The sequence below is a fragment of the Cyprinodon tularosa genome, unplaced genomic scaffold (assembly GCF_016077235.1).
Source record: "Cyprinodon tularosa strain WSP-4 unplaced genomic scaffold, ASM1607723v1 ctg639, whole genome shotgun sequence".
Lineage (NCBI taxonomy): Eukaryota > Metazoa > Chordata > Actinopteri > Cyprinodontiformes > Cyprinodontidae > Cyprinodon > Cyprinodon tularosa.
This window is the reverse complement of record NW_024039384.1, coordinates 104395-130874: the sequence shown is the minus strand read 5'-3', so window position 1 is coordinate 130874 and position 26480 is coordinate 104395. Positions and strand designations below refer to the sequence as shown.

Genomic DNA, 26480 nt, shown 5'->3' with positions numbered 1-26480 from the left:
ATTATTACACACTGTAGCTTTAAGACTTTTAAAATAAAAATAAATTCATCACTTGGACACAAACTTTTCTGTTTCATAGCATAAGTAGATTACTGTAACTTATAAAATAGGCCCATCCCATTGCATAGTCATTATGAAGTCAATGAAATCTATAAATCATGTAATATAAAATATTATACAAATCCATCACAACAAAATTAATCTGTTAATGGAGAATAGTAATAATTAAGGACCAAAAGTGCTAAAGTGTTGATTGATATAATATACATGTATTGATGATGATTATTGTTGTTATAACATATTAAAAAAAATTTCAAAACTTTACATAAAAACTGAATTACAAGTAAATCTATGTTAATGACATGCATGCACAATTTGCAAATTTCCTATTTGCAAATTGTGAATGCATGATGGCATATACTTTAATGATGTGTCTGAAAATGGCTGAGTTGCTTTTTTTCGTCAATATAACATGCAAAATATTTCAGCACATGACTTTTTGAAATTTGCAAACACTACAATAGCAACAGCATCATGCTCTTAACAAAGAATTTCTACATTGGCATTTCACTGTGAATAACTTTCTATTTACTCTACTTTCTATTTTTTAACGTTAGACACAATCTTCGAATTGGTCTTAGATAGCTAGACTAATGTTACACTACATACAATAATATTGCATACGTTGACGTATATATGGATTTTCTTGGCTCAATCATCAACTGACCGGGAAATTACCAGTGAAATATCTTCCCAGAGCCAGAAAAATGCTTGTTTTTGCAGCCAAATGCTACATATTCAGCATTGCTGTGGGAGCGGGGACTACCAATATTGCAGCCGGTGGCTTCACTTTTTTCAGGCTATCTGCAATCCAGTGAATAGATCAGTGGTCTGTTCACTCACACTTAGCCTGTAAAACTAACTAATTTGGTGTTTTCAGCTTTTAGATCCATTTTCGGGTGAATTAGAGTCAAACCATAAATGCATTAAGTTTATATTTGTTGTGAAATGTAGAAAATGCTGGGTCTAATACAGCTCATTGAGGGATGCTTTGTTTTTTTTTTTCCAAATTAGAGTGACAGAGAGATAAACAGTCTGATTTTCTGACTAACCAACTGGTTCAAAACTACTTTTTCAGCACACTGTCTCCTCAACATAATGGTTTAATTGTTTTTAACCCAACTTCCGCCTGTGACGCAACTTCTGCGTCGTTAGTGACGCCAGGCTGTGACTCCATTTCCCATGATGCCCCGCCCCACCGGCGCTGAGCCGCAGCAGCATCATTTGAGCGAAGCTGAAGGAGGAAAAAATAGGAGCGGGACACGGACACGCGCGGACACACGGGCAGGTGAGAACCCGCACAGGTGAGGGAGACCAGGTGAACACGTGCGGGTGTTTGATCTCGGATGGTGTTCGGGCGCGCGGAGATCTCCGGTTATTAGCGCAGCATCCTAGGCTTTTATTTTGAAGGAGCTCTGAATGGTACCCTGTAGTAGCCGTACACGGTGTTCCAGTCACCGTACTTCAGAACCTCAAAGTACTACTGAGGAGCTGCAGGTATTCACCTGAAGTACAGCAGCGTTACTCTAGTGTGTAGTGACAACAAGTACATCCAGTTTTATTGTAGTACATGGATGTAGTACACACCCATACAAGTAATTTTGAACCTGAACACCTGAAGGCCAATTTAAAAGGTACACCCCTTTATTTCTGGTTTGGCCCTCTGCTGGGATTCTTCAGGTCTTAGATCCAAAATGTTGCTTCAGATTTTTCTCCTAATTATCCAGGAGGGGCTTTTTGGTTTTTGGGGGGTCTTCAGGACCAATGTGTAGGTGAATTCAGATCACATGGGGTGAAACAGTCAGAACCTGTATTTAATGGACAGTGGGGGTTAAATAGAGCTCAGCTGGAACCAGAGGCAAGGTACACACTGAGGGGCCGAAAGTGGATAGGACCCAGAACCTTAGGGTCAATCTACACTATTGTAACAGGAAAATTAACGAGCACAACATCCATATTTTCTAAATAAAGACAAAATATACTTTCCTACAGGCTATGCTAACAAATTGACACATGAATTTAAACATCCATGCTTCTAGATAAAAGGTACAGTGGAAACGATTCTTTCAGGTTTGAGTTCTGGGGTGAACATCTTTTCCTTTGTTATTACTTACCTACTTTTAAAAAACAATCATTCTGCATACAATTGATATTTACAACTACTGATATATTCATAAATTGATTATAAAGATCTTATTTAAAATAGTTACTTATATATGATTTCACTGAAGACTCCTAGAGGACTTTCAGAGACACATCATTTCCTCTTTACCCCGTATAACACCAAATCTAGTTCTGAAAAGATCATGAATTCTGTGCTTATTATCTTTAATGTTAGTATATTGATGTGCATAATTAACCACAGCGTTTTTGTTCTCAGTTCTTGTTAATATATGAAAAATTTTAAATGTTTTGAATATTTCACTTGAGAGTATTACTGTTATTAGAGGGAGAATAAATTTTAGGGGTGGCCAGTGATTGGCCCCCCATCTAGCTCCGCCCCTGGTTGGAACTGAGAGACTCTAGATTTTCCATAAACATCCATACCATCATCCCTCCACCTGCCTGACCTGCTGATGCTGAACACAAACAATCCCCGCTGGACCATGATGCTTTGGGTTATTCTTACTCCAAATTGGAGCTGAAAGTGAGAGCAGACTGTTTTCCCTAAAGTTCTTCTGCTGCTATAGTCCATTCTCTGTCATCCTTAAATTTATTCATTTTGTGAAAATCCCTGCCGTTGAGCATTTTGTAAGATATCTAACTTGGAACCAATGACCGTAGCCCCTTCAAAGCCACTTAAATCCCTATTCTTTCTGATTTTGATGCTTAGAAGAATGGCACTGGGATGTTGCTATGCTGGTTGCTATAGGCAACTCTGCGCTGCCAGTGTTGCCCTGACTCTTGTCGCTCCCGTGTCTTTTATGACTCCTCTGCAAATGTTTCAAAGCCTTTTACTGTAGTTTTAAGAAGTTTTTCTTTGTGTCTCTACAGGTTTTCGTCTCCTCCAGTTCTTTGAGGATTGTCTACTATTTTAGAGGTTTTTGCAGTCCCCCCCCACCCCAAGAATCCTCCTGTTGTTTAGTGCGTTGGGGTCAGAGGTCACGCCTCCATGTGGTCTGATAGAACATGAAACAACATGACTTTGATAGGAGCGAGTCAGGATTACTGCAGACCTCCTGTGGTGCGCCGTCATGGTCTGAGGTCAGTCAGAACCAGGTGAGGAACCAACCACCACCACCATCCACTCAGAGAGGGCAACAAGGATGAAGCAGATTCAAATCTGTTGAATCCTTTAACCGTTTAAAGGGCAGGTTAGCGTTTTTGATCACTTGCATACCCCTTACAAGTGGAGTCCCCACTGTCTCTCAGTGAGGTCTTGAAGCAAAAGATCTACATCCAGCCATTCAGATCCTGCTACATTGCTGTACATGCAGGGGCGGATCTAGAAAAATATTTATGGGGTGGCAAGAGGGGGGCAGGAATTTTTTAGGGGTGGCAAGATATGGTATTTGTTTACACTGAATTTAATCACAGTTATCACAGTTTGGTGTTTCATGTGAAACAGTTCATATTAATAATACATCGTACAATGAGATCTCACTTAATAGGAGATAGAAGAATGATAACACTACTTCTAGAGGGGCCTTATGACAGGAAAGGTATTAAGGTAAGACACAGGTGCTGAGTCGCAGATGTGTGAGATTGACTGTCAGAGAGGCAGCTTTGCAGCATTTGACCAAGAAGAAACTATAGAAAGAAAAAGTTCCCCATCAGAGATCTATGGACTGAGCTGTACTAAAGTGAGCAGAACTACACAGTAGAAATAAATGGGTCAAGGCACCCGAACAAGGTACTGGACATCTATGTAATGTTTACTCTGAACACACATTTACCCCATTTGTTCCTCAGTAACTTGACATACAGCAGTTAAGGCAACATGAAAGGGACATTGCATGCATGTAAATGCTGTAGATAGAGCTGAATATGGAGGACCAACTCTGCCATATTTAAAAATAAATACAGAAATAAATAAATGCTCAATAAATAAATAAGCATACAATTAATTGCCACCAAAAGTACAATCAACAAATAAATGTAATTAGAAATTATATTATAATGGCAGCCAGAAATGTAAAGAGGGCAGGCAGAAAGAAATAGCGGCGAAGAAATAACTAGGGTAAAAAAATACAAAGGAAGAATAAAACAGACAAAAATATGATAACATGCACATAAATACTTAAAAATATAAGTAATGAAAAAATGAAGTTGAAGATAGTAAATGACAAAAAAATAAATAAGGTAAATATTGAAAAGGCAAAGAAATAAAGAAGCCAATTAAAAGAGTTATATACCTTTATGACTAGCTGTATAATTTAATTTCTACTTACATTTATTTGTTGTTGCAATCAATTCTATGCTTATTTATTTATTGAGCATTTATTTATTTATGTATTTATTTTTAAATATGGCAGAGTTGGTCCTCCATACTGCTGTATCAACAAATCAACAAAAAGGCGGGTTCTGTATGTTACATCAAAATCTCCACAAATCTGAAAAGAAGCAACATAAAAATACATTTTGCTTGTGAGTAGGTTCATACAGGTCATTTCTGGATAATTTCATACTATATATACAAAAAAGAAACAACAACACTGCTTCATATTAAGCAGGATTCACACCAGTATCACATTTTAACTTTTAACACTTTTGCTTTTATTAAAGGAAATATCAGATTTTCTCAGGTGCCAAAACAAAATGTAACAGCTCTGTAAAGGCTCACCAGAGAGCATAACATAAAGTTAACATGACTATAACAGCTGAATGCAGTGATTTCCACGTTGCTCAGCAAAACGCTTCACAAATTTATTTAGATCCAATGCCTTTGTGCGTTTGGATTTGAGTTCAACCAAACTTGATCGTCTCTTTTCTGTCATAGTTGACCGCAAATATGTCTTTATGAGGCTGAGACGTCAGGCCTAACTAACATCATAGATAGAGAAATAACGTTCTGCAACCTGATTTTTATCATCTCAAAATCAGCCTTGCAGCTATGCTAGCAACATTGTGCTCTCATTATGATTTCATTTCTCAATAGATGGTTGATCAGTTTTCACCTTTTTCATCCCGTGTCTCCTCTCCCCATCACCCCTGGCTCCCTCGCTTTGCCCCATTCGGTTTTCAAAACAATCAGTCTCAGTCGCTCTCGCGTCATCTCGTGCTGCATTCACTGCAGTCCGACATTAGAAATTAGCAGTCGTAATTCTCAAATGATCCATAATTTATAAGCCTCGCCACCCCTACCGCCAACTGGGGTGGCAGCTGGGGTGGCAAGGCTGTCATTTAGGGTGGCAGTTGCCACCCTATGCCACCCCAGTAGATCCGCCTATGTGTACATGTTATTTTGCCATTTGACCAATTAGATGAGCCCTTGAATGATAAATGACCTTCTGTAAATTTACTAGGAGAAAGGTTAAGACAAGAAAAAAAGGTTAAAATCTAATTGAAAAGTACAAAAGTTAATAAGCCTATTTCATAATTATATTTAGGTTTATAAAATAAAAATGTAAGTGCCAGTATCAGCATTAATGCCTCTAAATTTATGTTGGACCAAAATGAAATGTGTTTCTTTCACTCTCAGTGTGTTTTTCATGAATTTCTTCTAGCACTTTGGTATTTTTCTTAATATATTCAGACAAGTTGGTGTTTCTAGGTTTTACATTGACATAAATTTTTGCCATCAAAATATTCACATTTTCTGAATGTTACAAAGGTAATAAGGTCTTTTCCTGGATTCCAATAACACTAGCTTGAAATTTGGATCAAAGTATTTCACTGAGTTCCCTATAAAGGGTTAATAAATGTTCTTAGTCAAATTGGGAAGTTATCCTACAAAAACAAACAAAAGGGAGAAAAATGATTCCGCCATTTTTAAACTCGTTAGAACACTCGTTAGAACCCTTTGACTACAGCGCCATTAAAGGGAATTGGACTGAATTTAAACTATAGCGCAACGTTGGTCGGTCTTTCAAATTAAAAGCCTCAGATGTGAGTGGTACAGAGACGGAGGAGGAGAACAAAGCTGCAGTCTGTTTATGTAAAAGGCTCCGCCCACTCTGTCATGCTGGGCAAAGCGCCTCGAGCTGATTGGCTGAGGCAGACAACGCTGCGAGCCATCGGATTGGCTGCTGCTGAACGTGACAGGATGACGAGACAGGACGGTGAGCTGTGCACGTGTTCAGTCCGGCGTACTGGGTCTGAGCACGCGCTGTTTATCCCCCAGAGCAGCCAGTCGCCTCTTCTATGGATGTGAGGAAATTCAGAAGCAGGTCCAGCCATTAAGGCATCTGTACTCATCTCCAGGATCTAGTTTAGTCAGGATTTAATTTCTGTTTGAAGATGTCAGAACCAGGCCCTGTTTGCCACACACCAGAACCCGAACCTGCTTCAGTCACAAACACAAGCTTTTACAGCATCGGCTGTGTTTCCATGGTTACCGTCTCAATAGCAGGCAGGCAAAGAGCAGCAGGATTCGCCCAGTGTGAGCTGATTCTGTAAAGCAGGCTCCCAGACTGGGGGTCGGGCCCCCCTGGTGGTCGTGACTCAAGTGGGGGTTTTTCCAGATGGTTTTCACAACCATAATGACGGGAACCCTAAACTGAAGGGAAACTATAATGGGAAAACAAAAATTTACCATTAAATTTATAGATGTAACATTTATTTATCTAAAATGCCATTCAAATAGGATTGAATAAAAAATGTTCCCAGTTAAATATTAAATATTTAAATTTCCAATAAAATTATTTAAAAATCCCTTTTAAAGTAATGAAATTTATAATTAAATATTATACATTTAACTCAATCTAATAACATTACTCTGTACTTATAAAGTTTGATAAGAGAAACATCTTCGTTTTCAGGTTGTCCTGCGTTTGTCTGAGGACAAATTCCACGACGATGAGCTGTTGAACGGTGGAGCAACAGGGAAGAACAATGGCCCAGAGGATAGGTAATGCACACACAAACACACACACAGGTGAGGACCAACACTGTTGGAGCTTTGAACTCCACCGACAAAAGAAGTTCAATGAGAAAAATCAGTCATTCATGATATTTAGATTTATGGGATCAAACCAGAAAAATATATTCACACTGTGTTTGAGGCAAAAGGTTTATTATAAGTTAAACACATTTAAACATGACCTAATTCTTCCTCCTATCTAGTGATGGTTTCAGGATTGGCTGTAAAGGGAGCATAGATTTACTGAACTGAGAGGTTCATCAAAATAAAAAGGATTGTGGTTAATTTTTCTTTTTTTTTATAAATTGGTAAAATGTACCATTAGCCATCACTAGGCCAACAACCCAAAAGCTTACAATTTTGACCCAGATTCTGCTAAAACATCGGGTTTTTAGTGCTAAAATTATTTTAAAATAAGAAGGTAAATGATCACAGAGAGAATGAAACTGTGCTTTGCTTTCAATCCAGGAAGCTTTTTCAATAAGGCTCGGGCACAGCGCGTTGCATTCTGGGTACGCCGCCATATTGGTAGCTAGTTGCTACGGTAAACAAAGACCTAAAACAGCATAGAGACAGAGCAGAAAGACGAGTAAACAGCGATGTTAAAAGCGAAGAAAGGATGCGGAATATACCGAGACACACTGCAGAGGGAAGCCAGGGACCGTTATCTGCAAAAGATGGGCTTCATAAACGGACTTGATCCCTACGAAGTAGAAAGCAAGGAGTGGTGCGTTGGGGAAGAATTTCTACCGCCGTTTGCGAGGGAGGACGTATTTTCGTATCTAGTGTGTGGCGTCAGTGCCTACACACATGAAGAGTTTCGCTGCTACAAGTCGCTAGAGGCTTACAAACAGCTGACAGATGGAAAAGTTCATGACATGGAAGTTATCAAGCCGAATGAGAACACAGTCATCAGAGCCAAGGTAAGCTACCGTCTCAACATGGTTTGGTGTTTGTTGTGGTGATAAGACTAGGTGCTGGCACTAACGTAAAACATCAAAAATGTATCTAAATAAATCTTGTGCTGACTGTACGTGTCCAGGGATAATGTAGTTAAATTCTGATGATATATGACTGTCCTAGCATGGTACTACCACGCAGGGGCGGAGATAGATGAATAAAAAAGTATGTTCTGTAACTTACCAGAATGAAAATGCCGGGAACACACTCTCATGGACACAGGGATTGAGTTGAAAGTTATATTTGGCCGTCTTACAGCAGCGACCCATGCTAGCCGGCGACTCTTTGTTATGGAGGACATTTGTTTTCCATTGAGACGCCTCCAGGTTGGAAAACGGTAAAAAGACAATCCATTTGGGATTTTTTCCCCCGTCCAGTCACAGCTTGCGCTACTACACCCTACGACACAGCAACGGGCGACCATAACGACAGCAGAGGTAAAATGAAACGGCAAAAAACTAAGCAAACTACTAGCAGAAGAAAGCTAGTCCTTACAGGCGCAAAGTCAAAGTGTAAACAGTGGGCTGACCAGCTATCAATATGTCTGCCGCGCAACGTGTGACGTCATGTGCCCGAGCCTTATTCAAATGTCAGAAATAGTGTTGATTTGCTTTATACAGTTGACCAACAAAGCCTTGTTTTTGCTTAGACAACATGCAAACTGAAACGGATGAACGGGGCCACTCCTTTGGAGTCTTCATACTTGGAAACAGAGTCCAGTGTTTTTTTTTTTACTTTTTTGGATTGACTATGACCTGGATGACTGAGAATCTTTAGGGACAGATAATGTGGGAGGAGGACACTCTGCTCTGCGCTGATGTTAAACACAATGTGTATTTGTCAGTCAGTCAATGCTCTGCTTTCTGTTTTGTCCTCAGAAACTGAAATCAATTCAATTCATATATTCATTATAGTCCATCCATCCTAACTAACACCCTGACCTCAATCACCATAGAGCGGGAACTATATAATTGACTTTACAGTGAACTAAGTTAACTGACCATGTGGACAGATGACCACTACTTTTCGCTCCCCGTGGGTAACGTGACTCTGGCTTCCCGCACGGTGCCTGCACTATCTTAGTTCTCTTTCGTCCCCCAATTTAAATCCCATGAAGCTTTGCAAGGAGATCTGTGGCAAAGCAGTCTGGGATATATCTGCTCATCTAATGACTATGGATGTACGCTATTTTTCAAGGTGCATTGTGGGACATTTTGAGATCACTACTTTTTCATCCTCTCGACACCCATGTAAAATAGCGTAACCCCTATATCATGCTTTATTTAGGGGTTAGGGCAGACGTTCAGACAGAGCCATTGACCTGCAGATCATGCTTCTCCTGCATGATAGACTATTATGTTCGCTTACATTTTGTCACTGACTCTTCAGCAATCCCTCCCACTGAGCATGCATGCAGCAGCAGTGTTAAAACTTCCTTTTAACAGGAGGAAACCTACAGCAGAACCAGGCCCAGTGTGAGCGGCCATCTGCCCAGGCCGACTGGGGTTCAAGGAGACAGAAGCAGACATAGAGAAAGAAGCAGAGATAAAAAAATATATCTGTTCTATAGCTCCAGGGGTGGCCTCGTACTGGAAAGACACAGACAGAAGAGCTCAAAGCCAGCTCCCATGTCAGAGGATAAAAGAGCATCGCCTGGATGAAACAAACAGTCATAGTAAGAGAAACAGGACTACACTGAAAAACAGGCAAAGCTCCAACTTCTATAAACAAAGGTGTTAATGGCAGCAGCACAGCTGTATGATAATTTCACAGCCAAACAGGAATGGTACTGATGAAGCTACACTGACAAGAAAAAGCAGAGAAAAAAATAAAGCTAGAGGCTGAACTAGCTAATACTGCAGAGTGGGAGAATAGAGATAGAATAAAGCAGAATGATGAAAATTAGCATCTCTGTCCTCCAGCAGTATAAACATGCAGCTGCACTAACTACACTGAAGAAAATAAATATTTGAACACCCTGCTATTTTATAAGTCCTCCCACTTAGAAATCATGTCTGAAATTGTCATCTTAGGTGCATGTCCATTAGGAGAGACATAATCTAAAAAACTAAATCCAGAAATACATGATTTTATTGAACTATTTGTATGATACAGCTGAAAATAAAGTATTTGAACACCTGAGAAAATCAATGTTAATATTCGGTACAGTAGCCTTTGTTTGCAATTACAGAGGTCAAACATTTCCTGTAGTTTTTCACCTGGTTTGCACACACTGCAGGAGGGATTTTGGCCCACTCCTCCACGTAGATCTTCTCTAGATCAGTCAGGTTTCTGGGCTGTCTCTGAAAAACATGGAGTTTGAGCTCCCTCCAAAGATTCTGGTCTTCTGATTTAGGTCTGGAGACTGGCTGGGCCATGCCAGAACCTGGATATGCTTCTAACAGAGCCACTCTTGATTATCCTGGCTGTGTGGGTCATTGTCATGTTGGACCCACCTTCAATGAGGGAAGGAGGTTGTTCCCCAAAGTCCCACAATACATGGCCCCAGTAATCTTCTCCTTAATACAGTGCAGTCGCTCTGCACCATGTGCAGAAAAACACACCCAAAGTATGATGCTACCAGCCCCATGCTTCACATTATGGATGGTTTTCTCTAGCACTCATCATTCTTCTTCCTCCAAACACAGTTAGTAGAATTATGACCAAAACGTTATATTTTCGTCTCATATGACTCCATAACTTTCTCCCATAACTCCTCTGGATCATCCAAATGGTTGTTGGCAAACTTTAGTCGGGCCTTGATGTGCTGGTTTAAGCAGGGGGACCTTATATGCCATGCATGATTTCAAACCATGACGTCAGAAATGGTGGTCCCAGCTCTTTTCAGGTCATCGACCAGCTCCTCCCGTGTAGCTCTGAGCTGATTTCTCGCCTTACTTAGGATCATTGACACTAAGGGTACGCAAAATAATCGTCATGACGATGCATCGCGATTCTAATTTTTGTGATCTACTGCATCGATTCCTGCCTTCAAGAATCGATTATTAAAAAAAAATGAACAAATAAAATACATTAATGGTTGGAGCACATCAGCCAAACCAAATGGAATACAACTTCCAGTCCTGTAGTTGTCGATGCGGATGTGTTGACGCCCGCTGCTTTGTGTCACAAGCATTTCCGGCCATGGGATACTGCGAGTTATATGAAATAAAACATGGAGGACACTATGAAAATTCCATCCGCGGTTCCATCACATTTCAAGTCAGATGCATTTTGGCTTTAAAAACAAAGAAGGTAAAAATGCATTTGCAAAAGGGGAAATATATATTTTAATTTCATTGGTTTAAAGGACCACTGAGGCCATGTAAACGGCACTGATTATCCTTATTTTGTTATTTTAAGTTTTATGAATCCTAAGATCTTTTTGTCAGTGTGTCCACACCAGTAATAGTAATATATCTGTCCAGTATTTGTTTTCATGGCAACACCTCCAAAAGTCGTTTCAATAAATACAGCTATGTATGAATTCAGTTGCTTTCAGTTATGTATCAATTGAAGACACGATCCAGATCATACCCAGCCAGTCAGCCACTGGTAAGGGCTGTATCTTTTTCTTACAGTGTTCAGTGAAAATATCGCAATGCATCGTAATATTTCAAGTATCATGATGCATCGTGATAGAATCGCATCGTGGCATGTGAATCGTGATTCGAATCGAATCATGACTTCTTTGCCAATCCCCACCCCTAATTGACACCCCACCAGGTGAGATCTTGCATGGAGCCCCAGTCCGAGGTAGACTGACAATCATGTGTAGCTTATTCTATTTTGTAATGATTGCTCCAACAGTGGAGCTTTTTTCACCAAGCTGATTGACAATTTCCCAGTAGCCCTTTCCAGCCTTGGAGGTGTACAATTTTGTCTCCAATGTCTTTGGACAGCTCTTTGGTCTTGGCGATGTTAGTAGTTGGATTCTTACTGATTGTATTGGGTGGACAGGTGTCTTTATGCAGCTAACGACCTCAAACAGGTGCATCTAATTTAGGACAATAATTGAGTGGAGGCGGACATTTTAAAGGCAGAATAACAGGTCTTTGAGGGTCAGAATTCTACCTGATAGACAGGTGTTCAAATACATATTTGCAGCTGTATCATACAAATAGATAGTTTAAAAAAATCATATATTGTAATTTCTGGATATTTGTTTAGATTATGTCTCTCCCAATGGACATGCACCTATGATGACAATTTTAGACCCCTCCATGATTTCTAAGTGGGAGAACTTGCAAAATAGCAGGCTGTACAAATACTTATTCTCCTCAATTTATTTCAGATAAGGTATGATAAAGGCAAAGCCATTGAGAAATGTTTGTCTGGACTAATTCTCTCTATTTTAGTTTATTTTATTTTTTCAATGTGTCCGGGCTTACATACAAGCCATACAGTAAAAACCACAGTGAGCAACATTCGATAGCACGCTTAGTATTAAAAGAATACCAGATTACAGCAGCCATTAGTTTACTTGTAATTTAAGTGATGATTGGGATCAGACATGAATATTTTGCACAATGAGCTGAAGCTTGTGATACCTTATGAATTCCTATAACTCTGTCAGTAAAATATTACACATTTTTTTAACATGATTAATATCCATATATAAGAAATCTTGATAAATGTCACTATAATATTAACGAACCTGACTAAAATGATATCTATTTTTCACCTCTTTCCTTCTTACTTCTCCAATAGCTGAAGGGCTTTCTGGATGCTGTTTTGATATAATTCATTAAGCTAAATCTCTTTTTACAATCAGCACTGGATGCTTTAAGTGTAGCACAAATTAAAACAAACTGTGAAATCTCAATAAATTCCTCACTTCTAAGTGCAGCTACCAGCATATCTGAAATGATGATCAGATTCACTTATGTTAAAGGTTCTGTTTCACCATGTAGCCTACTTGAAATTAGCAAAAAAAAAAAAAAAAAAAGATAACTGGCTGCAGCATTTTCAATCAGCTGAAGGCTTTTAGCTACAGCTTGTGGACTTCCTGATAGTAAAGAATTACAATAGTCCCGCCTTGATGTAAAAAATGCATGGACTAGTTTCTCAGCACCAGATCTTGACAGGATATTTTTAATTTTTGCAATATTTCAGAGATTAAAGAAGGGAATTCTAGCACCCTCTTTCATATTGGAATTAAATTACAGGTCCTGATCAAAAACTTTAGGTTACTTTAGGTTTTTTTTCATTTTGTATCTCTGCTTCTGTCTCCTTGATCCCCAGTCGGCCTCGGCAGATGGCCGCTCACACTGAGCCTGGTTCTGCTGGAGGTTTCTTCCTGTTAAAAGGGAGTTTTTCCTCTCCACTGTCGCTACAAGCATGCTTAGTGTGAGGGATTGCTTTTAAGTCAATGAGTCCATGTAATCAACTGTTTTTTTCTTAGACAGAAAACTTTTAATCAATTTGACTGTATGATCTGGTGAACTGTAAAGTGTCTTGAAATGACATGTGTTGTGAATTGGCGCTATATAAATAAACTGAATTTAGATTTCTTATTTGAAATCAATTTAATCCCATCCAAATGAAGTGACTGATTAATTAGCTTCTTTTTCAAAGACTCTGGTCCAAGTCTGTTTTGTCTGCATTCAGAAGCTGTTGAACCGTTGAAACTCTAATCAAGCCTTGCATCACACTTGAAAACATCATATTTGCACTACCAATGTGGCTGATTTCAATAATCCCTTTAGACAGAACACAACTCAATGTTCTACTGCATTTTGCTATTAATTTTGCTTTACTGAACCTTTATCAATGCCTTTTGCACCATGACTTTAAACTGGTTTCATTTTCTCCTACATCATTTACATTCTAACCACTGCTGCACTTTATTGATGGTAATGTTCATTTCACTGTTGTAAGCTGCTCATTCAATGTTGGGGGACGGATTGCCTTTGAGTCAATGAGTCGATGCAATCAACTGGTTTTCCTTAGACAGAAAACTTTTAATCAATTTGACTGGATGATCTGTTGAACTGTAAATTGCCTTGAGATGACATGCGTTGTGAATTGGCGCTATATGAATAAACTAAATTGAACTGAATTGAAATTGAAAAAGCTGTATGCATCAAAATTTTGTTATACACTGTCTATAGAAGATGCCAATAAAGTTTGTCTAAGTTCTAAGAAGCAGGAAGTTATGAGTCATCCAGGTTTTTAAGACATGCCTGTAATCTATGTAATGGGTTAGCTTAATCTGGATTTATAGACAGATATAGCTGATTATCATCAGCATAACAGTGGAAGTTAATCCCATACTGTCTAATAATTCTACCAACTGGGAGCATATATATAGTAAAAAGAACTGGTCCTAGCACTGATCCCTGTGGTACTCTATAGGTAACCCTGGAGCACAGGGAAGATTTATCATTAATGTGAGCAAACTGAAGTCGCATAAATAAGATTTAGAGCAGCCTAGAGCTGTTCCCTTAATTCCCACAGAATGTTCATTAAAGCCAACAGTCATTAAAGGTGTGTGTCTCTCCCCAGGTGTGCCCACCCGGCTGACAGCGCAGGATTCTTCTCCTTCATGACGTTTCATTGGCTGACTCCTCTGGCACTGAAAGCGCGTAGGAAAGGGCAGTTGCTATTGGAGGACATCTGGCCCGTGGCGCCTCTAGAGCGTTGCCATGACAATAGTGCAAGGTGGGTGGCGATCCTGTCCTATTGGGTCTGTGATTTTTTTAGAATAAACTCAGCGGATTTTTTGTGGCTGTTTAGGCTCAGAAAACTCTGGGAGGAGGAGCAGAGGTCCAAAGGAACCGAGGCATCCCTGTGCTCTGTCGTCTGGACCTTCTGCCGGGCCCGTCTTCTCCTGTCCATCCTCTGCCTCACCGTCACTCAGCTGGCTGGATTCAGTGGCCCAGTAAGTTACCACCAGTGAGACCAGTATGGATCTATTTAGACACAAAGGCAAGCAGAGGTTCCTCACACCAATTCACACCTGTTACCAAACACCTTAAAGGAAAAGTCTGGTCAGCAAGGAATAATCAATGGATAATTATTTATACCTAGATCTAATCCGTTCATGGTGATTTAATGACTTAAGTGTTAATCAGTAAAAAAATTTAAAGTAACAATTTTTGTCGTTAAGATCTTCCGACAGTGACGTTGGTGCGGTAAGCCTAGTGCCAATCTCCCCGCTTTACAAGCAAAATCAATGGGAACTACTAGACACATCTGCAATCGACAACAATTATTTAAGACTTCCAGAGGACTTCACCATTGAAAATTGTGAGACCTATAGTTAAACTGACAATGCCCACCTGCATGGCAGTTGGATGTTGTAATACACCAGGGAAAAGTGACCACCCGCACCCCATCCCCCGCTTACATGCACCGGCAGCAGCAGCTTCCAGTGGAGCGCTCTATGAGCTAAGAGTATTGAGTCAAAATTTCACTTTTCTGTTGCCGTTCTACAATAGTATATTTTAAGATCATTCGAGGCGAGAATGTTATACTTTTAAGCAACATGTTCAGATGTTGAGAGGACCATGGCAACCAACGGAACTCCGAGGCTAACCGCAGCCACGGCTAACGTTAGCCCGCTGCAGCAGCCCTCTATCAGCTCAGGTGGTGTTTTTTTTTTCTTTTTCTTTTGGGCAGGACGATCATTTGATTTGTGTTTATCTGACTGTGTTATCCATTTTTCCCCCACTAATACAAAAAAAAAAATCATAATTTATTATTGCTAGAATAGAATAAAAAATGCCTTTTTTGTCCAACAATGGAAAAATTCTGGTATCTTTCCAGAAACTATTTATTTATCTATAGACTATTAAAAAAAGGAGGTGAAATGCAGCTCAAGACCAGCTTTGAATGTGGTGATGTCATGAGTATGCCTTTGTTCAAATTGACACAGTTTATTCTGCGTGTTCCCATTCTCCCTAAGTTCATACTTTCCTGTGTTCTTGTCAGGAACATACTTGCTGAGATTACAAGTCCATTTTGCTGTTCTTGTGAGTGTAAATGACAACATGGGGCAACATTTGCTGGTTGGCGGAGGTCTGCGCTCTTAGAATGCTATTCTAGTTTAACAAGGACTTCACTGAACTAATTTTTAACTCTTTAAGAGAACATTTAATAGCCTAAAGATGCTTTGCTAACATTATTAGCCCTAACTAGGAAAAAACAATAATGTCTCAAGAGGCAGGATTGCCTAAAAAGTGGCCAATCACAGGCAGTTTATTTCTCAGGTCAGTTCCACCCTCAAAATGACAAATGTTGACATGAGCCACAGAAACAGGTTCATAGGCGATTAGGAGAGAATCTTCAAGAGGATAAAGAACAAGAGAAAAGTGCAGAGAAGGAGCATGGACACTGGAGGCCCCATGGTTTTGAATACGCACATATAAAGCATTATATGAAGCACCCACTGTGACCAATGGAACCAGTGTACAATTGGCGATGTCTCTGAGGTCTTTAGTTCTGGGTGTTTTCTGTCATCTGCTTCAGGTTTTTATCCCCGTTTAGCTTCGGTCCATCCTCATACCTGGTCCTCAGAACCTTCTCAGGTTGTGTTAGGTTTTATCCTTTGGTCCTGACCTGGTTCTAGTTTTCTCATCTTCACACCTTCACTTTGTCACCATTGGTTCTGCATTATTTTCTATCTTCTCCTCTGGTTTCTCCAGGCATTTGTGGTGAAGCGTCTGTTGGATTACACCCAGCAGGAGGCATCAGACCTGACCTATGGGCTTCTGTTGGTTCTTGGGCTACTGATCACGGAGCTGATGCGGTCCTGGTCTCTGGCTCTGACCTGGGCCCTGAACTACAGAACTGGGTGCAGACTGAGAGGAGCCATTCTAAGCATGGCCTTCGAGAAGGTCCTGCGGCTCCGCAGCGTCAGGGACAAGTCTGTTGGGCAGGTTGGTTCCGACACGGCTTGGTACTGCCAGCAGTCACTTTGAGGGGTCTAATGTCAGTCCTTCCTCACGCTCAGCTGATCAACATGTGCTCCAGTGATGGTCAGCGGATGTTTGACGCTGCAGCAGTGGGCAGTCTGCTAGCAGGTGGCCCCCTGCTGGCTGTACTCGGTGTTGCATACAACCTGTACATCCTGGGGCCAACATCGCTGCTGGGATCTGCCGTCTTCATCCTCTTCTACCCCACCATGGTGAGTCCCCGTCTGCCCACACAGCAGGGTAGAAGTAGAAAGCGATCCATCATTTTGTTCCTGGTTTTAGCATTAGAATCTGATCCGTTGTGTTGATCATCAGATGTTCAGCTCCAGAATGACTGCCTACTTCAGGAGGAAAGGCGTGGCCGTCACCGACAGGCGAGTGCAGAAGATGAACGAGATCCTCAGCTACATCAAGTTCATTAAGATGTACGCCTGGGTGAAAGCCTTCTCACAGGACGTCCAGAGTATGAGCTCCACTGACAATCCTCCCCCTCCCTGTTGCTGTGGTAACACAGGCCGCGTAGTGAGCTTTTTGTGATTTCTGTCAGGGATCCGGGACGAGGAGCGCCGGCTGCTGGAGCTCACTGGTTATTTCCAGAGCATCACGGTGGGCGTGGCTCCGGTGGTGGTGGTCATCGCCAGCGTGGTAACGTTCTCCACGCACATGATGCTGGGATACGACCTGACAGCCGCTCAGGTTCTAGATTCACGTTACCTCTCAGTGTGTCCAAAATTGCTCCTATCTGACATGCTGGCATATTTTGTAATGACCTGTTGGCTCCTCCCCCTTTTCCAGGCCTTCACTGTGGTGACGGTGTTCAACGCCATGACCTTTGCCCTGAAAGTGACTCCATTTTCTGTCAAGTCTCTGTCGGAGGGCTCAGTGGCTGTGGAGAGATTCAAGGTAGCATGGCTGCCTGGCACACACCTACAGAAAACACCTGCAGACCTCCCAGTACTGCTTGCAGACCCTGCAGAACCCTTAGAACATCTCCTGAAATAACTGGTGATCTGACTGCTCTGTGTCCGTCCTCAGAGTCTCTTCCTGTTGCTGGAAATCGATGGCGTCCGAGCGATGCCCAGCGATCCTAAGGTTGCCGTGGAGATGTGTAGCGCCTCTTTAGGATGGGAGGGGGCGGGGCAGAGCGTCCAGGCCAGTCCCTGCGTTCGACCATCCGGCCGACATCGACAGAGAGAGAGGTAAACCCAGACATTGATGACGAGTCAGAAACGTTCAGTTTGTTTCAGGTACGATTCAAACGTCTACTCCTCCATCACTGAGTCCTTCCTCACCTCCTCCATCACCTTCTGTTACACTGGTGCCACCACCAAGGGCAGACTGCAGCGTGTTATCTGGTCTGCAGAGAACGTCATTGGTTGCAATCTTCCATCTCTCCAGGATCTGTACACCTCCAGGACTCTGAGGCATGCAGGGAAGATTCTGGACGATCCCTCAAACCCTAGCCACAAATTATTTCAGTCACTTCCCTCTGGCAGGAGGCTGCGGTCCATCAGGACCAAAACCTCACACCACAAGAACAGTTTCTCCCCATCCGCTACCAGCCTTATCAACAAGGCCCAGAGACCCCCGTGACACTGACACTGCCTCTCCCCTCCACGCTCAGGAGCCAGAGGCTACACCAGCGTAGAATCTTCAGCTCCTTCGTTACATTAACACGCAGTCTACTGTTTATATAGTATATAGCTATATACTATATATTGTATGTTTTATATTGTATATAGCTATAACAGCAACACCAAGTCAAATTCCTTATAAGTTCAAACCTACTTGGCAATAAACTTCATTCTGATTCTGATTCCCTGCCCCAGATGCAGAGACACGGCTGCCCTCCAGGAGGAAGAGGAGGAGCAAGAAGGGGTGACTGGTTCCTTGTTGGGAGGAGATGCAGACTCAAGTCCTGAGGAGGAAGATGGTGATGAGGAGGATGCCTGTCCCCCCCTCCTGTCCGTCCCCCGTCCCTCTCAGCGCCCTCAGAGCACCCTGCACTCCATTACGTTGAATGTCCAGCAGGTGGGTCCATCGCTCGGGTCTGATGACCAGAGCATCCAGATGTTCTGTCTCACTTTGTCCTCCTGTACCTGTCTGTATGCAGGGACAGCTGCTCGGTGTCTGCGGCTGCGTTGGCAGCGGAAAGACCTCCCTGATCTCAGCAATCTTAGGACAGGTGATGTTTTCTCCCACAGCTCCCAGCCTGCAGCTGTTGATGGTCTGGTGTTCATTACTGGTTGGTGTGTTAACAGATGACGGTGCTGGAGGGTAGCGTGGCCGTCAGGGGAAGGATGGCTTATGTAGCCCAGCAGGCCTGGATCCTGAACGCAACGCTGAGAGACAACATCCTGTTTGGACAGGAGTACCAGGAGGACAGGTGATGAGGAGACACGCTGGATGAGAACCTGATGTGGACCACATGTGGACTTACTGTCTCCATGTTTCCACAGGTACCAGTCTGTCCTCAGTGCCTGCTGTCTCAGACCGGATCTGGCTCTGCTGCCCAATGCTGACCTCACAGAGGTGATGTCATTTCCTGTATTTCTGTAAAATTAAGGTCCTCCTAGAGGAGCACTTATAAACCGATATCATTACATGTTCAGATGATGGAACTGTCCTTAAAAGAACTGTTTGAGATTGAACCACAGACGGTCACAGAGCTGAGACCAGGCGTCAAAAACTTCTTCAAATTCTTCTATATGCCTAAAACGATGACATCCTTCAAAAACAAATTTTTGGTTTTCTGCTAAATAAGCTTAAATGTCCAAAACTCCAAATTATACATTATGGAACTGCTGACGTACAGCAGCCTGTTTAAGATTAACTATACAGTAGATTTCCTCCATTATTATTACAAGCAAAGAACACATTTTTTAGATGGAAATTGTGATGCTAGCCACAAATAAAACTTTGAAAAACTTCTTTACCAAAAGAGGAGCTTTGTTGTTTTCTCAGATTTCTTTTTATAATTGTTTTATCATATTTTATTTCTTCAATTTTTTTTCTATTGGTTTTAAGTTTTTACATTTTTTTAATTTCCATTTTTAATTAGAGTTTTACGATTTACATTCTTTACATTATTTCACAGATAACATTGTTTTCACATGGAGTCCAATATAATGTAATGTCCACACAGGCGAATAGAAATGCATCTTCGCTCCTCATTCCAGATGAAAGCCCGCCCCCAGAAACAAAAAAAACGCAATTTGAAAATAATGACATTTGTAAAGCTCAATCTTGAAGAGAAATTAGAAAAAGCAAAAAAAAAAATCTGTAAAACAAATTAGAAAAAAAATGAAAAAAAATTAATAAATGTGAAAGAATTGAAAAAAACCTTTTCATTAAAACGTATTTTTAAGTTTCATTTCAATTTACAAAATGTTTTTTGATTTTTTTTTTGATGATCCTACTTAAATTCATTCAATTCAATTAAATTCAGTTTATTTATATAGCTCCAATTGACAACACATGTCATCTCAAGACACTTTACAGTTCACCAGATCATACAGTCAGATTGATTCAGTTTTCTATCAAAGGAAAACCAGTTGATTGCATCGACTCAAATACAATCCCTCACACTAAGCATGCTTGTAGTGACAGTGGAGAGGAAAAACTCCCTTTTAACAGGAAGAAACCTCCAGCAGAACCAGACTCCTATCTCCTATCCTTGGCAGATCCAATGCAGTTCCAGAACCTACCAGAATCAGGTGATAGGTCTCACTGAGGAGACAGGAAGCTTCTAAGGCCTGCTCAAAATGACCTTTGGCAAGAAAAACCTTGGATTTTCTGATTTAATCTGAAGTTCATGTACTATGGTCTGAATCAGACAGGATTTGTTAGTTTTTTTCAGTTGCTTTGTTTCTTTTCACACAGAGGAAAGTTCAGACAAATCAGGCCAGAATATTCAGTGTGTTTAATGGTCAGAAATAGCGTTGTGTTCGAGGCTTTGTACAGTAGCCCATCAAAGCCTTGTTTTTTGTTTTGAAATATGCTAATTAAAATAGACAAATGGATCCAGCCCTTTGGAAGGGAGTCGTTTGACCCATACCTTTCTATGTCTCTGAAAATAGGTGAAAGGGGTGGCTGAATCTGCGAGGTCTTCTGTTCCTGTAAATGGGTTGGGGTTGCAATGGTAGTGGGAAAGAATCAACTCAATTGTATTGCAGGCTAACGAAGAGGCCAAGCGACCCCCATTCCAAAGGGGTGGACCCGTTCGTCCGTTTCAATTTTCATGTTTTCTAAGCAAAAACAAGGCTTGGTTGGGCTGCTGTATAAAGCCTCAAACTCAACGCTATTTCTGACATTTTGAATTGAAATTGGATGGGAAGCGAAATGTCTTCAAACTTGGAAAAAAAGTATAGTGGATTGTTTTAAATTTTTTTTGGAATGAGTATAACCACCTGGGTGACTGAGAATCTTCACCAGCATTTTGCAGAATATACCACATAGTTGGATCGAGGTTGGGTGAGGTTCACTTTGTAGATGAATTAGTCCATAGTCCTCCAACCTGAGTTAGTAAAGTAATCTTTTTCTAGTTCCTTGTTCCTTTAAGGACTGAAGTTACGTTGATTCTTCCTGTGAACTGAGAGCCAGAGCTGAGCAGAAACAGGCCCATTTTGATACGGAAGCAGAACTCCTGGTACCTGCTTTGTATATGACCCACTTTGTGAAACAATGCTTCGCTTTTCCATCCTTTAACACCAAGAGTTAGCTAACCTCGTCACTCCTCTGTGTCTCTGCCCCTTCAGATCGGAGAGCGTGGAGCCAACCTGAGCGGCGGCCAGCGGCAGCGGATCAGTTTGGCCCGCGCCCTTTACAGCGACCGGGATGTCTATATCCTTGATGACCCCCTGAGTGCTCTGGACGCCCACGTGGCCAATCACATCTTCAGAAACGCCATCAAGAAGCAGCTTCATAACAAGACTGTCATCTTCGTCACTCACCAGCTGCAGGTAACCCTCCTCCTGACATGGACAGATGTGCCCTTCTTAAGATGGTTACCATGGGGATACCTGTGTGTTTTTGCAGTACATGGTGGACTGTGATGACATCATTCTGATGAAGGAGGGGAGTATAGTGGAACAAGGTAACCATGACGACTTGATGAAACTCAACGGGGATTACGCAGCCATGTTCAACCACTTCCAGCTGGGGGAACCGCCCGTCATAGAGGTACCCGTCCATCGAGTCCCTTCAAGTCTCCGTCTCTCTCTGTCTGTCTCTCTGAAAGACTCAGCTTGTGTTCCAGGTTCCCAGCAGGAAGCAGGGTGGATCTCAAAGGAAACCAGCTGACAGCAAACCAGGATCAGTGAAGAAGAACTCGCCGGTCATCAAAGACAACGGTAACTTTTCTTTAACCGTCTGACCCGGACCTGGGGTGTTTTGTTGGGAGACTGATCACCCGCTGCGGCTCCTCTGACCCTCCAGGTGAGGAGCAGCATTACGGGGGCGTGTCCTGGCCTGTGTTCCAGGTCTACATGGCGGCATGTGGTGGCTCCGCCCCCTGCCTGCTGATCCTGGTTCTGTTTGTTCTGAACGTGGGGAGTGCAGCTTTCTGCCACTGGTGGCTCAGCTACTGGATCAACCAGGGCAGCGGGGTGAGTAGCCAGATCGCGTTACTCTCCTCATCAGCTTCATCACCTCTCCTTACTCCTTTACCCATGCTTTCCAGAACACCACGGTAACCATGGGCAACAGCTCGGCAACGAGCATCAGCATGAAGGACAACCCGAAGATGTGGCAGTATGCCACCATTTATGCCTCCTCAATGGGAGTCATGCTGATCTTCAAACTCATCCGAGGAATCGCCTTCGTCAAGGTCAGACCCAGCTAGTTGCTGGAGAGCTTTGGAGGAGAATGTTTATAAGAGCTTTTCCCGTTCTTTAGTAAAACCGTGCTGCTGTTTTCACGATTAGACTTTAAAACCTTTAACCAAACTGTGGTGCCGAGGAGGCCACAAAGTTTTTTGTCTGTTAAACCGTTCTGGGCCCTAACCATCCAGTTCTGTAGCATTCATTTAAAACATAGGGAGCTTTTCCACTGTCACATATTTTTACCCCTTCTATGCTTCCTGACAGCAGACTGGAACGATCCCAGTTCGTCCCAGTGGTGACGGTTTGGTTTTGTCTCTTTAGGGAACTCTGAGAGCTTCCTCCAAGCTGCATGACCAGCTCTTTCACAAGATCCTGCGTTGCCCCATGAAGTTCTTCGACACGACTCCTTCGGGACAAATCTTCAATCGCTTCTCCAAGGACATGGATGAAGGTAAGTTGAAAGATCTAGACCATTGTCTGGGATTCTGGTCTTCACCTGACTCTATGGTGTCTCTGTTTTCTTCCAGTGGACACTCGTCTCCCCTTCCAAGCAGAAATGTTTATCCAGAACGTGATCCTGGTTTTCTTCTGCCTGGGTGTCATCAGCTGTGTTTTCCCATGGTTCCTGGTGGCTGTTGGTCCGCTGGTCTTGGTCTTTGCTGCTCTCCACAGCGTTTCCAAAGTCTTTATCCGGGAGCTCAAGCGTTTGGACAATGTGACGATGTCCCCCTTCATGTCCCACATTGTGTCCAGCATCCAGGGCCTGACAACTCTTCAGGCGTACGACAGGGGACAGGATTTCCTCCACAGGTTCGGGTCACAACAAGAATCTTCACCCTAAAACTGTGGAGTGAATTTTGTACCATTATTCTTGTAAAAAAAAAATATTTTGAAATCCATAAATCCATAAAAAAAATCCGTAAATGAAACTTTGTGCAATATTATATTTTGTTTTTTTTTTCTTATTTATTTCTCATATATTATTGTTTCAGTTTTTTTAATTAATTAATTATTTATTTTTTTCATTTGCATTTAAGAATATTTATAAAATAATTTTTACAGATTTTATATTTTCAAATGTTTTTGTACATTTTAGTTTTACTTTATTTTAAAAACAATTTTTTTTTCTCCCCAAATTTCTGTTTTTCAGATTTTTCAGTTTAGCAAATTGCATTCTTTTCACTTAACATTTCCTAGATCACATTCCTCTGGAATGAGAAGCAAAGACACATTTTTATGGGTCTGCTGGACGTTAGCAACATTTGTATTTGTCAATGGGTGCAAACGTTTGTATTTGGCTTTAAGTGAAGATAATGTTATCTGGAATAGACAGAACTTTAGACAAATAGAATAGAAATTTAAAAAAAGAACAGGAAAATCTGTAAACAGAAAATACTTTAAATTAAGTTTGTAAAAATTAAATAAAAATATGAAAACAATATGTAAATAGCACAATCTGAGGACACAGCAAAGTCACTCTGTAATATTATTTTTTAATGAAACACTTGTCAAAGTTTCATTTCTGGATTTCATGTTGTTCAATTTTCCATGTACAAAACATGTTCTTTGCCTCCAACAATAATACACAAACAAACAAAATTCCCTCCGTAGGAATGGAGAGCTCTAATTCTATGTCAGAGGTCACGGATTAGCGGACCACGGTCCGGATCCAGACCACCTGCTGGCTAATCCAACCTGATTTAAAACATTTATAATTAGTGCATGTTGTCCGACGGCAGTGTCTAACTTCACTTGCGCCGCCTCTCCTGTTAATACGGTAAAGCCCTCCAAGCATCCGACACCAGACTACACCTGATACAAATTAGCCAATGAGCTGCTGTCAGTCTGGTTCGCTGCTGCTGCTACTTTCAGACACAGCAGGCAAACCTGTGGCAAGCCGGGTGATGGGAAAAAGAAGAAGACGAGAAAAAGAGAGCAGAGAAAGTGTGGACTGCTGGAAGAACTGCAGTGAACTGGTGACAGAAAAGTGCAATGGTGTGCTCAAAGATGACCCTGCACATTTAGAGGATGTTTGGCTCAACCTGCTGCTGTGAAGCAGGATTCTCCACCATGAACAGAATCAATAGTAAATATGGATCCAGACTCAAGTTGAGCTCCTTGATATGTGCTTTAGAATGGTTTTGTCTCCATTCAATCCCAGGTTTAAAGCCTCGCAGGGCAGCATAAAGCCCACTGCTCTTATTAAGCCAGAAAAAAGAAAGAAGAAAAAGAACAAATGGACAGTTTAAGATGTTTTATAAAATATGTGAATCATAATTGTCTATATACCAAACTGAACAATTGTTGTTCTCTACTTAAAAAAAACACTTTAGATATTAAAATGGAAAATTTTATTATTTTTGTATATTTTTTTTTATTAAAAAATGTTATGTATAACATCTATTCATAAATACCTCATTTTGTTTTAGTGTTATATTCTGTTTAAAGTGACAGATTATACTTAGAAATGTCGCCGGACCTTTACTGGTCTTTATTTGGACCCCACTGATTTTTAATTATCTCTGGTCGAGGATCTGAATGCTGTGTTCTGTTTTACATAGGTACCAGTTTTTACTAGACCAGAACCAGGCTCCGTTCTACCTGTTCAGCTGCGCCATGCGCTGGTTGGCGGTCCGTCTGGATATCATCAGCGTGTCTCTGATCAGCATGACGGCCTTGATGATGGTGGTGATGCATGGACAGATATCTCCTGCCTACGCTGGTCTTGCCATCTCCTACGCCGTCCAGGTAAGTGAATCCAGGACCTGAAGTTCTGCCTGATAAACCTGTTCAGACCAACAGCGGCTCTGTCCCTGTCAGTTAACAGGACTCTTCCAGTTCACGGTGCGGCTGGCCTCTGAGACCGAAGCTCGCTTCACCTCCGTGGAGAGAATCCATCACTACATCCAGGTACTGGAAGTTACTGTTTCCTCAATAACTGGGGACACTGGTGTTCCTAAAACATAATTTCTGGATCTGTTGATCTCAATTTCATTATAACTGAACCAGTTTCTGACATGCTGTGTGTCTCAGTCTCTGTCCCAGGAGGCCCCAGCCAGGGTTAAAGGTCGAGCTCCTCCACCTGACTGGCCCCAGCAGGGGGAGCTGGTGTTCAGGGATGTGGAGATGAGGTACCAGGAGAACCTCCCTCTGGTTCTGAACAAGATCTCCTGCTCCATCAGACCAAAGGAAAAGGTCGGCATCATCGGGAGAACGGGTTCAGGTAGGAGCGGTGTTTGGGAGGATGCCCTCTAGTGGTGAAACACAGTAACTGCTCATTCAAACTGCCTGAACCTGTTCCGTCATGCAGGGAAGTCGTCTCTGGGCGTAGTCTTGTTCCGGCTCGTGGAGCGCTGCGGCGGCTCCGTCCTGATCGACGGCGTCGACATCAGTGACATTGGACTGGCTGATCTGCGCAGCAAACTGTCCATCATCCCACAGGACCCAGTTCTGTTCAGCGGGACGGTCAGGTAGAACCAACTTAGCGGACCGGTGTTGACACCCCTTTGTTCCATTTGTTCTGTTAACGGTTCTTTCTGTTATACTTTGGGTATTTTTCTCTCATACATTGGCAGATGGCTCCTGAAGCCCCTCCCCCTTCCACCCCAGCTCAATTTTTCAGATCATTGTTATGTTGGAGGATCAGTCTGAGGTCCAAAGCTCTCTGGAGTTTAATGTCTATGTTAGCTGTTATCTCAT

The 26480-nt window shown here is 41.8% G+C and overlaps 1 protein-coding gene across 1 annotated transcript in view; it reads left to right on the top strand.

Moving 5' to 3' along the window:
- The first annotated feature begins 1212 nt into the window (after positions 1-1212).
- abcc5 (ATP-binding cassette, sub-family C (CFTR/MRP), member 5) overlaps positions 1213-26480 on the top strand; it is a 29379-nt gene continuing 4111 nt past the window's right edge. Inside the window, exons 1-26 of the mRNA XM_038308521.1 lie at positions 1213-1348; positions 3055-3279; positions 6981-7069; positions 14549-14704; positions 14780-14924; positions 16690-16923; positions 16998-17171; positions 17275-17422; positions 17507-17655; positions 17755-17862; positions 17995-18158; positions 18789-18990; positions 19073-19144; positions 19221-19345; positions 19419-19491; positions 21717-21920; positions 21997-22140; positions 22217-22310; positions 22396-22565; positions 22640-22786; positions 23103-23232; positions 23309-23591; positions 25343-25529; positions 25602-25691; positions 25815-26004; positions 26092-26251. Of these exons, the coding sequence (XP_038164449.1) occupies positions 3190-3279; positions 6981-7069; positions 14549-14704; positions 14780-14924; positions 16690-16923; positions 16998-17171; positions 17275-17422; positions 17507-17655; positions 17755-17862; positions 17995-18158; positions 18789-18990; positions 19073-19144; positions 19221-19345; positions 19419-19491; positions 21717-21920; positions 21997-22140; positions 22217-22310; positions 22396-22565; positions 22640-22786; positions 23103-23232; positions 23309-23591; positions 25343-25529; positions 25602-25691; positions 25815-26004; positions 26092-26251 (3728 nt within the window). The 5' untranslated portion in view covers positions 1213-1348; positions 3055-3189. The remainder of the gene's footprint in view (positions 1349-3054; positions 3280-6980; positions 7070-14548; positions 14705-14779; positions 14925-16689; positions 16924-16997; positions 17172-17274; positions 17423-17506; positions 17656-17754; positions 17863-17994; positions 18159-18788; positions 18991-19072; positions 19145-19220; positions 19346-19418; positions 19492-21716; positions 21921-21996; positions 22141-22216; positions 22311-22395; positions 22566-22639; positions 22787-23102; positions 23233-23308; positions 23592-25342; positions 25530-25601; positions 25692-25814; positions 26005-26091; positions 26252-26480) is intronic.